Raw genomic sequence first — 13,341 nt, forward strand, 5'->3', positions numbered from 1 at the left:
CTTCGAGAGCGCTGCATTGACTGCGAGTGATCAAGGCTGTAGTATAATATTGAGTTGAGCTAAAACTTAGTCTCTTGGGTAGAGCTGAAGGGTCCGCAGTTAGATAACCAGTTTGAACTGGTCAGAGAGTAGCTAGCCAGTGAGTCATTTTCGGTTTCAGGGTACTCAGGGTATTCTTTTGTCTGACAGTAATTGGGGGCGTCGTATCTGTGCATTAGCATATTTAAGGCGGTTAGCACTACAGAGGCAGCCTCGTCTGCCAGCCTTGGTGCACGAAGACTACCTGCGGGAGTCCACCAAGGAAGGCCGACCAGGCGGATCACCTCTTCTGATAAGTATCAACCTATTTATAGTCATAATTAGATTATATTCTACCTAGAATTTTTTCATAGCTAGCATGTGTTTCCTTAGCATTCCTGTTCATTACACTACCCGTGGACGTAGATATGTCACAAAGTATATTCGGTCAACTTCTAACCTTCACTACCTATCCAGATCTTCTCCACCTGCCTTTTCTCTTTCTTTAGGGCTCTGGAACTGCCAGTCTGCTGTGAACAAGGCAGACTTCATCCCGGCGTTTGCATCCCATGCTTCTCTTCATGCCCTTGCGCTGACATAGACGTGGATCCGCCCAGAGACCACTGCAACTCCAGCTGCTCTCTCCGTCAACCACTCCTTCACTCACTCACCCCGCTCAACCGGGCGGGGTGGTGGGACAGGTTTGCTTCTTTCCCCACATATTAAATACACATCCACACCCCTCTCTGTTACCGCCAAATCATTTGAACACCATTATGTGATGCTAACTGATCCAATCAAAGCATGCTTAATTGTTCTTTATCGCCCACCAGGACCGCTAGCCGACTTGGAGGAGCTGGACATGCTCCTCAGCGTCCTCCCTGATGATGGAACCCCCTGATAGTCCTTGGGGACGTCAACGTCCACCTCCAAGGAACGCAGGCTGTCAACTTCTTGTCTCTCCTGACCTCCTTCGACCTGACGCTACTGAGCACACTGGCGACCCACAAGGCAGGCAAACAGCTAGACCTCGTCCTGACACGTAACTGTATCACTGACTTAACCTCTGTAACCCCACTGCACTTTTCTGACCACTACTTTATCCAATTCTCTGTCTCTCTCCCTCCAACCCCTCCTACCTCCCCTCCCCTCGTAACTTTCCGGCGCAACCTCCGCTCCCTATCCCCCTCCCATTTCTCCTCTATTGTAACATCCTCCCTCCCTCCCATTGACGAGTTCTCGTCCCACCCCACTAACACAGCCACCGACACCCTGTTAACCACATTAACTGCATCACTTGACTCTCTCTGTCCCCTGTTAACCAGGCCTGCACAATCTTCTCCCCCCCTGCCCGTGGCTTACGGATGTTATTAGTGAAGAACGGTCCACCCTTCGAGCAGCTGAGAGGAAATGGCGCAAGTCCAAACACGGTCTGGACCTTGATAAGTATCACTCTCTCCTTAAATCCTTCTCTTCTCACATAACTGGTGCTAAAACCCTTTAATTTCTTAACAAAATTAACTCTGCTTCAAACCCCCACAAACTTTTCTCTACTTTCTCTCTCTACTTTTCTCTAGAGGCAGAGCTCTCTTACCTCATTCTCTCTCATCGCCCCACCTCCTGTCCCCTTGACCCTGTCCCCTCTCTTTCAAACCATCTGCCCCTCTATCATAACTTTTCTGCTCCATGTCCTAAACTCCTCTCTTACCTCTGGCACCTTCCCCTCTGCCTTCAAACAGGCTAGAGTTACCCCTCTACTCAAAAAACCCTCCCTTAACCCTGCCGTCCTCCAGAACTACAGACCAGTATCACTGTTACCCTTCTTCTCTAAAATAATTGAACGTGCTGCATCTAACCAACTGTCTAACTTTCTCTCTCAGAACAACCTGCTTGACCCCAACCAATCGGGCTTCAAGACCGGCCACTCCACAGAGACTGCCCTCCTTTCAGTCACCACTGCCCTCCAGTCTGCCAGAGCGGCTTTGAGGTCATCCGTCATCATTCTGCTGGACCTTTCTGCAGCGTTTGATACGGTTAACCACCAGATCCTTCTCTCCAGACTTGAGATGGGCATCACTGGCACTGCACTCCAGTGGATCTCATCCTACCTGTCGGGAAGATCCTACCAGGACTCCTGGGGAGGCAAACTGTCAGGCCCTCGCCAGCTCTCCACGGGTGTCCCACAGGGCTCCGTCCTTGGACCCCTCCTCTTCTCTCTGTACACCACCTCACTTGGACCAATCATCACCTCCCATGGCTTCTCCTACCACTGCTACGCTGACGACACGCAGCTGTACCTGTTGTTCCCCCCGACCGATCCGGGGATCTCAGCTACGATTGAGGCCTGTCTCGCAGACATCTACGCCTGGATGACCGAGCGCCAAACCCTCCATCTCCCACAACCTCTCAATCACCCTGGGATCTGCGACGTGACCCCCTCATCCTCTGCCAGGAACCTTGGGGTTACCATGGATGATGAGCTCTCCCTCACGGCCCACATTGCTGCGGTCTCCCGGTCGTGTAGATTCACCCTCTACAACATCCGGAAGATCAGGAGATACCTGTCTGAGCACTCCACCCAGCTGCTTGCCCAAGCACTTGTCCTCTCCAAGTTGGACTACTGCAACTCGCTGCTCGTCGGTCTACCAGCATGCGCAACCCGCCCTCTTCAGAGGATTCAGAACGCAGCGGCCCGCCTGGTCTACAATCTACCCAGACGCTCCCACGTTACCCCGCTCCTCATCTCCCTCGACTGGCTACCCATAACGGCCCGCATCAGATTCAAGACCCTGGTACTGACCGTCCGAGCAGTGAACGGGACTGCACCCGACTACATGAAGTCTCTCCTGCAGCCTTACACCCCCACCCGCCACCTACGGTCTTTTTCAGACAACCGCCTGGTGGTCCCACCGCTCAAGACCGCCCGGTCCCAACACAAGCTCTTCTCCTGCCTGGCCCCCCAGTGGTGGAATCAACTCCCCACCTCCATCAGAGACACACCCCCCTATTTTGACGATCTGAAACGCAAGTATCAAACTTTGTGGGCGTGACTTCAGCTTGGTTGTTATTTTGCCGGCGGGATAAATGACTTTGCGCCTGGCGCAAATCTAAAAAGGGTTGGTTTGAAGTAGCTACATTACAAATGGGTGTGGTTTGGGCGTAACGTGCAATAAACCAATCAGAGCATCATCTCACATTCCCTTTAAGAGCAGCGCTTGTTCCATAGCGAATTGCTATTATAACGGCGGATTTGCCAGGCGCACGCCGGCGGTTCACAGCCGAGGAGATCGACGTTGTCGTCAGGGCCGTAAAATATAGAGAAGTGACATTGTATGAGAAAAGCAGAGCAGTTTTCTCATTGCACTAAATTGCCCACTCATGCTACTCATTCAAATTATTATTCTTATTTTTACATATATATATATATATTATTTTTTTTATTGTTATATTTTAAAATTGTTTAGTTCTTAGAATTAGTTTAAGTAATGTACTTAATTTATACCAGCATATGTTTATTGTTTGCACCTTCCTACCACAGCAAATAGCGTATTTGTGTAACATAAGCTTCATGGCGAATAAACCGAATTCTGATTCTGATGGGCATGGGAGAAGAAACCTAACCAAATTAGCTTCGGTTAAACAGTCATGGGAGGAAATTGCCACCGTTGTTACAAATGAAGTTCACATACATAGAAATTTCTTATGAAAATCTTTTTATAATCACTCAAGAAATGTAACACGCCATAAATCAAAACAAAGTAACTTAGCTTTGCAGAAAGAAGACCCTGGCCCCGCCAGCAGTGTGCACGGACCAAGTTTGCGCCCTTAAAATAGCATCTGAATATTACGCCATTGACTTTAAACCACGTTTTTCCTGGTCAGTGGCGGAATTGTTTTTCGGAAACTGCAAAATAGCACCAGGGAACGTTTGCGCCGGAACACGCCTCCTTTTTCGCTGAAACGCCCACGGGAGCGAAAAGTCATTTCGACGTGCGTCTGTGGAGGGAAAAGTTGGCTTTGCGTCGAGTGCAAACTAGGAATGACACTTGCGTCGTTGACTAAGTCAATTGCGCTGGGTGCAAGATAGGGCCCATAGACTGTCTCTCCACCTTCAAGAGAAGGCTCAAGACGCACTTGTTCCGGGAGTACAACGGTACTTAGGAATGGTTTGCTGAACCCAATGCTAGTTCCTCAAGGATCACAATGACTCTTGTTTAGACTGTTGCTCTTGTTGGTTAGTGGTAGCTGATTTAAACTGTTGTATTCTTTTTTAGTTAATCCTATTGTTATTGCTTTCTTACAGGTGCACTTGCACTTAGAGATTCATGTTGTTTAATTGTTACTTCATGTTCTTATGGTTTCTTCTCTTTAGCACTTATTTTTTGGTTGTTCACAATGTGTACTTCTTGTTTTTGGCTACCCGAAATGCTTTAGGGCTATCTTGTTGTTATTATCAGTGACCTATGCACTTTGTAAAGCTCTCTCTTGGAAGTCGCTTTGGATAAAAGCGTCTGCTAAATGAATAAATGTAAAGGTAATGTAAATATATTTTATAATTATATATAGTATAATTATAATGTATGTCAGTGGGAAATCGTACAAATCAGCAGGGGATCAAATAATCCTGTCCACAGAATCAATCAATCAGATTCCAAATTCTCCACCATGGCCAAAGACACAAGGTATCTTCACTGCATCAAAAGGACGATGGACGGGGCCATGTACCGTAAAATGTTGGGCGAGAACTTCCCCCTCAGCAAGGGCATTGAAAATGGGTCGAAATTCCAGCATGATGACCCAAAACACAGGGCCAAGACAACAAAGGAGTAGCTCAAGAAAAAGCACATTAAGGTCCTGGAGGAAACTGACTGAGTTGCCAAACGTCGGCCTTGAAACCTTAATGACTTGGAGAAGATCTGCAAAGAGGAGAGGGACAAAATCCTTCCTGAGTTGTGTGCAAACCTGGTGGCCAAGTACAAGAAACGTCTGACCTCTGTGATTGCCAACAAAGGTTTTGCCACCAAGTACTAAGTCATATTGGGTAGAGGGGTCAAACATTTATTTCACTCATTAAAATTCAAATCAATTTATAACAATTTTGACATGCGTTTTTATGGATTTTGTTGTTATTCTCTCTCTCACTGTTCAAATAAACCTACCATTACATTAATAGACTGATAATTTCTTTGTAGTGGGCAAATGTACAAAATCAGCAGGGGATCAAAAGAAAATTCCCTCACTGTACAACTACAGTGACAATTCCAAAAACCTGTTAAGTAATTAAAGTATTAGGTATTGGCAAGCAACTGTAGTATGAGCATTTAAGTTATTAGCTACCTGCAATTAAATGTTCTTTTTACTGTTATCATCCACACTTGTGCTGCTGATCTTATCACCTTGTCATCGATCATTTGCATTGATGCACTACAGGACCGTACCTAACAAACTGTTATGACTGAATTAAGCAAGGAACAACCTTGTTAGATACAAACTAGCCATGTTATCTAGTTGAAATTGCTACTATTCATTGTAATCAGATGTATTAAGAGAATATTACCTATGAATGCCAACAAACATCAATAACTATAACTAATTTGACAGTCTAAACGCTGTTGACTTCTGGTTATGGTACTATTACTCTAGCTACTAGTACTAATACTTCTAGCTAATGGTGTTGCTTATGTTTGCTACTGGTACTAGTCTAACAAGCTAAATATCTTACAAAAAACGTTCACTAAAGCTGGCCATATGAAATACCACCCATCCATCCATCATCTGCTGCTTGTCCGGGGATCGGGTCGCGGGGGCAGCGACCTAAGCAGGGAGGCCCAGACTTCCCTCTCCCCGGCCGCTTCCACCAGCTCTTCCTGGGGGACCCCGAGGAGTTCCCAGGCCAGCCGAGAGACATAGTCCCTCCAGCGTGTCCTGGGTCTTCCCCGGGGCCTCTTCCCAGTGGGACGTGCCCGGAACACCTCACCAGGGAAGCGTCCAGGAGGCATCCTAATCCCGAGCCACTTCAGCTGGCTCCTCTCGACGCGGAGGAGCAGCAGTTCTACTCTGAGCCCCTGCCGGATGACTGAGCTTCTCACCCTATCTCTAAGGGAGAGCCCAGACACCCTGCGGAGAAAGCTCATTTCGGCCGCTTGTATTCGCGATCTCGTTCTTTCGGTCACTACCCATAGTTTGTGACCATAGGTGAGGGTAGGAACGAAGATCGACTGGTAAATAGAGAGCTTCGCCTTTCAACTCAGCTCCTTCTTCACCACGACGGACCGATGCAGAGCCCGCATCACTGCGGACGCCGCACCGATCCGCCTGTCGACCCGCTTGGTTCAGGATCTCCTCCCCGACCCGGAGATGGCACTCCACCCTTTTCCGGTCGATTACCATGGCCTCAGATTTGTAGGTGCTGATTCGCATCCCAGCCGCTTCACATTCGGTTGCGAACCGGTCCAGTGAGAGCTGAAGGTCGCGGCCCGATGAAGCCAACAGGACCACATCATCTGCAAAAAGCAGCGACCCGATCCTGAGGTCACCAAACCGGACCCCCTCAACACCCTGGCTGCGTCTAGAAATTCTGTCCATATAGGTAATGAACAGAATCGGTGACATAGGGCAGCCCTGGCGGAGTCTGACCCTCACCGGAAACAAGTTCGACTTACTACTGGCAATGCGGACCAAACTCTGGCACCAGTCGTACAGGGACCGGACAGCCCCGATCAGGGAATCCGGTAACCCGTACTCTCGGAGCACCCCCCACATGAGCCCCCGAGGGACACGGTCGAAAGCCTTTTCCAAATCCACAAAACATGTGTAGACTGGTTGGGCGAACTCCCATGTACCCTCCAGGACTCCGCGGAGGGTATAGAGCTGGTCCACTGTTCCACGGCCAGGACGAAAACCACATTGCTCCTCCTGAATCCGAGGTTCGACAATCCGACGGACCCTCCTCTCCAGGACCCCTGAATAGACTTTCCCAGGGAGGCTGAGGAGTGTGATCCCCCTAAAGTTGGAGCACACCCTCCGGTCCCCCTTTTTAAAGAGGGGAACCACCCCGGTCTGCCAGTCCAGAGGCACTGTCCCCCGATGTCCACGCGATGTTGCAGACTCCTGAAATACCACTATTTACTAAATCGATAAAAGGTCCACTAATGTCTTGAAACATGAAAACAATTCAGTAATTTGATCAATTTACCAACTAACGTGCTTCGGAAAATTTGAAAATGAATGGGGTTGAAAGTTGGAACTACACAACATTTGGAACTATGGGTTGACCCATGACAGGCATTACTTCTGCATTCTTTTATCAAAATTGAAGTCTATAGGAGTGTTGCAACTCTCTTTTTCTATGGCTCTGGATACAGTACCATATTTGAAAAGAACAATTATAAATGCAAATTGTCATTACCAGTTTTAGATTTGACAGATGTAGCTAGTGTTAGCTTGTTGTGGCAGCCCTGGGGGAGTGTTAGGCTAACAGCTAGAATGAATGCTATTGAGGCAAATAACTGCAGCCTGAGTAAGGGGGTCACAGAGAGGCATGGACACAAGACTGCTGGACGACCATCTCCACAGATATATATATATATATATATATATATATATATATATATATATACGTATGTATATATATATATGTGTTGTAAAAGGCCTATGATATTTGTTCCTTATGAAAGATGGGGATAAACTTTGGGTGCATTACCTTACCTTAGTTGTATGATACATTTGCATTAGGTTACTATTTGGATTGTGGCTACATTTGAACGTAAGAATATAACATAACTTGAACATCAGAAAGTAGAGATAGCCTAAGTAGCAAACTAGTACAAAATAACATTACGCAGTGGGTTGGTTTTCCTCCTGTCCTCCCATATTTTTGGAGTCACCAGCCGTCACTGATATTCGCCCTCTTAACAATGCCTATGGACCTTTTCATGTTTTATTGTTTTACAACATTGAATCAAAATGGATTTAGACATTTTAGACACTGATCAACAGAAAAATACTCTTCAATGTCAAACTGAAAAAAAGATCTACAAATAGATCTAAATCCATCCATCCATCGTCAACCACTTATCCGGAGTCGGGTCGTAGGGAGAGCAGCTCCAGCAGGGGGCCTCAAACTTCCCTATCCAGAGCCACATTAACCAGCTCCGACTGGGGGCTCCGAGGCGTTTCCAGGCCAGTGTGGAGATATAATCTCTTCACCTAGTCCTGGGTCTACCCCCAGGCCTCCTCCCAGCTGGACCTGACTGGAACACCTCCCTCGGGAGGCACCCAGGGGGCATCCTTACCAGATGCCCAAACCACCTCAACTGGCTGCTTTCGACGCAAAGGAGCAGCGGCTCTACTCCGAGCTCCTCACATTTGTCATTGATCTAAATCAATAACAAATTGAAAACACTAACCCAAACACCTGTGTCATCCGGTGTGTTTTTTTTTAAGGTGGTCATTGCGTACATGAGTCAGGGGACCCTGGTTTGAACACCGGAATGGGCAAGTGAGGGAAGAAGCGATTTTGTGGAGAAATGTGATGACAGCTTTGACACATGTAGAGACATATGACCCTGAAATTTGCTGCTGAAATTTTGAGTCAAATAACATTGTTTAAATTCTACAGTCAAAATTTGACACATCTTAACTGTCAGTTTAGGAACCTGGAATAACACAAGGTGTTACAAATGGTTTTGGAATCCAGAATATGACTAGGTGTTGATCAGCCAAGTGACTGTTGAGAGAATGAAGATGAGAATGTGCTTGTGTATCCATGTGATGCCTTACTGAGTCTGGGTCGCTGATGGACACTTGCTCAGAAAAGCGCACTTTAGGCGGGTTGGTTCTCAAGCGGGCCTTCTTGGCTGCACTTATAAAGGCAGACTTAGGTGACTTAGAAAGAGAGAGACAAGGAGAAGGAAAGTAAAAAGACAAAAAAAGGGATATGTCAAAGTTAGAGACAGAAATGGTATACATAATAAAATAAGCTTTGTATTCATTTTGCATTGCTGCATATATAATATAAGTTCATAATGGGTTCCAGCTCATAAACAATAAAATTCAACAATATTATATTTTTTGTACTTGTTTTGATACCCTTTTAAAACAATGTTGTTCAGCTTAGCTTGGTTATATGGATAAATTATATGTAAATTGTACGTTAAAGTTTCATTACATGGCTGGGTGCACAGGCGGCTGTAAGTATGTTGCTCCTGCAGGCAGGGACATAACCCTTCATTCAATGCAGTGTTAGCAAACCCTGACATATACCAACAGAAAACTCTAACTCTAGATAATAAGTGTGCTTTTATCATACCTGATGGGGCTGCAACACAATCAGAACAATAGAGTCTTTACAGCATCTGAAAGAGAGACAAAGAGAGAGAGACAGAGAAAGAGTGGTTAAGATGAGAGCACATCTGTTGTAATTTGAAGTGAATATTCCGACCCTTATTCTCCTCAGTCCTACTGAAAATAATTTGACATCTTGCTCAAGCAATTTGTCAGTAAATCAATGAAACTGACCCCAACATGTGGGTGGAATAATGTGATGACATTAAGTCATTTGGCTGGTCTCTATAACCAGGTCAGGTGCCCAACTGTACAAACGGGGTTTGTGGGAGGGATTAGGAAAACCTGAAGTTCATCGTGTCTTTGTTTCTAAGGCAATAGCTGCCATCAACCATAACATTTTACCTCCTATGGTCGCACTTTGTAGTGTTCTGACTTTTTTTTTTTTTTTACTCCTTGCAACTTGATGTTTTTTATTTCTTGTTTTTAATAGTGTTTTTGTGGTTGTATGTACAGTTAGTTTCTCTTATATATTTTATGCCTACCAAAAATTCCCTCTGGAGATAATAAAGATTTATTGAATTGTAAAAATCAATGTCTAATATCAACCAGTCGTTGATATTAACAACGGGAAGTTATAAATCTTGTAATGATAAAGAATCATGTCCTTAGCCAGGGTAACTATTTAGTAGATGTGACATAACCTCTCACGTCGCAACTAACCTGAACATTTACGCAATGGAAACCCTTGCGATTTACATAGACGGCATTGTGCTCGCTTGACAGATTTATGACTATTGGTTGATGGTTTTGTGGTCTCGGAAAACCTGTATTTTGGACATACACATTAGATTGGGGTTAGTTCAGGACACCGCCCAGGCGAAGGCCAAATTAGGACACAAGTTTCTGTAAACAGCCCTTGGTATGACACCAGGCTGTGCCAGACGGCCACTTGCACAAGGAGCTAGCTGAACCATTTTCCTGTGCAACACATTCTCAGAACATTTCCTTCTGTGGGCCCTCTTTGTGTTCTCATTGACGTTATCTTTAATGGAATGTTCTGTCCCAACAAGAGTATTCGAAGTTGTGTACGATACAGGAAGCCAGGTCACGTTGACATAGAAACTGTCCGCCCGGATAAACTGACCCTTGGACTTAGCAACGAGCCAAACAAACTTCCCGTCTGTTTATCCTTACCCAAGACTGATTGCCAACATGCAGCCTAAAATGATCTGTATGACGTGTCATGCTCTGTATAATTATCTGCTGAAATCGGGGTCCAGCCAGACATCTTGGCAGAGACTGTCTTGCGCATGTAATACCCAATCCTGTGCAATAAAAGAGCCTTGCATCCGATCTCTGACTAAAGCCTATTCTTGAAAACCTTTGGCCTTTTTGAAGTCCACCACAATGGAAACAGTGTTTTTTGAAATAAATCGCAATAGCGACACCAGAGTAGTACACCTCCCTCAAAATACCCATAACTTGTGTTGTGTACTTCATGGCAGACTTCGTGGAATCTATGCAAAACACACTTAAGGTTGCATGGATAATAATTAATTCAGAGTGTCATTGGAAAGTACAGCACAACAAATACATTGTAAACAGATACACCACCACATACACATATAAAAAAACATATACACACTGTCATAAGGGCGCAAACACACACAGGACCTCCTACTCATAACAGACTTATCTCATTCCTTGAGTTTGCATTAGTCAACCCTCCCATGCACACCTCTCACACCCAAATACACAACTCTACCTTGATTACGCAAAAGCAACAGGCAATTAACAAAATTCAATTGTCACGTGACCAATGCCCACAAGTACCATTTATCTAAATAAACATAACTCTGCATGTGTGTTTACAGTGTGATAGTGTCTTTGCTCACGAACAGGTTTATTAATTTAAGTTGTCATAATGTTGAGGCTGATATACAACTAATAAGAAGAACATTGATTACTTTTCATCATTGTCTTTTTGGTGAACATTTTTTATATCTACTTTCAGACATATTCCATTCCATAATCCATCACCTGGCAATTTCCTTGTGTCCCTGATTTGTGTCACCTGTTTTTTGTTTGTCTCCACCCACTCTCTAGGTGTCTCCCATCTTCCTCACTGTCCAATGTGTATTTATGCCTGCATTTTCTGTTTGTGGGTGACCTGGGGGGTGTTCCATCAACGTAGATTAAGGAAAAGGCAGGTTTATTTCGACAAATCTCGTTTACCAAAGCCATTTTAGGTGGCTCATTCTAGTTCTAGCTGAATTCCTACCCGCAAAGCACTGTTGTTACGTCCGTGCGTTCCATAAGTGCAGACTATTTTTCTCACAATATGTCCCAGCATGGAATCATTTACGTGTTTACTTCATCTACAAAGAATGTGTAGCCCACTTATACCCTATGAATTAGAGAAGGGCCCTGAGTTCTTATCATTAACTAACTAAATATTATTTTGAATTCCTTTTTGTATATCTTGTATTTATCAACTATGAAATTAACTAATGTACTTTATGGTCTTAAAGTATATAATTATCCAACTATAAGACTTTACACCACTAAACAAGCGGAGCTGGTTCATGCAGGGGGACGCGAGACATAGCGCCTCATTAGCAGCGTGTCACTGGCAGTGCGTCATCACGCAATAGGGGCACACCTTAGCTGGACGTATTTAATCAGGATATCACTGCACTCTGCTTGCTAGTGCGACACAAGGTGCTTCTGTTTAATCTGCTGTATGTGTCTTCGGGTAAGGTCGGTATTTGGCGGTTTTCCGCTGTGTGGGGCTGAATCTTTTGGAACACTTTGTGTGTCTAATGTGGGTCTGTTGGTCGCCTGGCTGTGGTTCGGCGGGACGACGGGTTATGTCTGTCTGCGTGTAGCACAGCGTTTTTCGCGGGATCTAATCTGCTTGTCTATGTGGTTATCGACTCTGGACTGGTCCGTGTTGGATCCGGAGTGGTTAGCCGCGCTTGCTGGGCTCGGTGGGTGGCGTGTTCTGGTGCGGGCGTTTCCCCTGGTCTATTGGGCTGTGCCTCGGCCTGGACGTCGTTTGTTTTGGGGATGTCTCGTTGTTATGGTCTTGAACTAGCACTAAAGTTCTCTTGGAAGTCGCCTTGGATAAGTGTCTGCTACATGACTGAATGTTAATGCAATGCGAAGGGTTTAATCATAAAACCAGATCAAACTTATGGTTGGGTAAATGTCCGCTCAATGTCACTAGTGTGTGCTACTGCAAAAGTTTTCTCAGGAGCCCGACGAGTCACTAGGGATAGCAAGGATCCGGCAGGGGTATCTGTCGGCCGCGATTGGTCTGTGTTTCCTTAGTCGGTGGCACAGCTACCAGTACATATCTGAGGCAGTGGCGGCTGCTGGTTTTCGAATAGGGGAAGCTCATTTTCAGTCTTCATCCTACGTATTCATTTTTTTGGCTACTCATCCCTACGACAATAGCCTGGGCTACTGAATGAATGGATACATGAACGAACAAACTAACGAAGAAACATAAACTCAAAGGGAATGTGGGAATTAGGTGAACTGAAACGAGGGATGTGGTGTAATTGTATGATCGCAGCATTATCCATTGAATGTAGAGTTTCGAAGAACTGTTGGAAGCAGCCCCATCGAAGTCCATTGAAGCTGGGCTTCAACAGGGGAATGCACTGTGATGCTACAGGAATGTATGGGATGGAATCAGTCAGTCGACCTGCTACCGTACGTAGCTGATTCCGAACAAACTCGTCTTCGAGATTAACGGGTTCTAACTCATCAAATGTTAACACAATAGTACTTATTTACCCGTAATTTTGCATTTAGGGGAAGCTGAGTCTTAAAGGAATCGGCTGATCTGGGGTGACTGACAGGGTTACAGGGCCTGGCATTTTGCATGATCTGCCTGATCCTGTGTGTTTCGGCAATATCAGTCGACATCAGTCAATTGCCGGGCAGGCGTGGGCGCTGCATGGCTCTGGCAGGCTGTCTCGCCGACGCGTCAGGTATGCCCTAAACAGTCGCAGTGGCTGTCACTGC

At 45.5% G+C, this 13,341-nt stretch overlaps 1 protein-coding gene across 1 annotated transcript in view; it reads right to left on the minus strand.

Annotated features, from left to right (window-relative positions):
• The window catches only part of frmpd3 (FERM and PDZ domain containing 3), a 112,702-nt gene that overhangs the window by 75,397 nt on the left and 23,964 nt on the right, over nucleotides 1-13,341 (minus strand). The window contains exons 5-6 of the mRNA XM_084697396.1: nucleotides 9,329-9,374; nucleotides 8,800-8,904 (exon numbers count right to left, since the gene is read on the minus strand). Of these exons, the coding sequence (XP_084553522.1) occupies nucleotides 8,800-8,904; nucleotides 9,329-9,374 (151 nt within the window). The remainder of the gene's footprint in view (nucleotides 1-8,799; nucleotides 8,905-9,328; nucleotides 9,375-13,341) is intronic.

This window comes from Hypomesus nipponensis, chromosome 1, assembly GCF_054491055.1.
Source record: "Hypomesus nipponensis isolate SF chromosome 1, ASM5449105v1, whole genome shotgun sequence".
In the NCBI taxonomy this organism is placed as follows: domain Eukaryota; kingdom Metazoa; phylum Chordata; class Actinopteri; order Osmeriformes; family Osmeridae; genus Hypomesus; species Hypomesus nipponensis.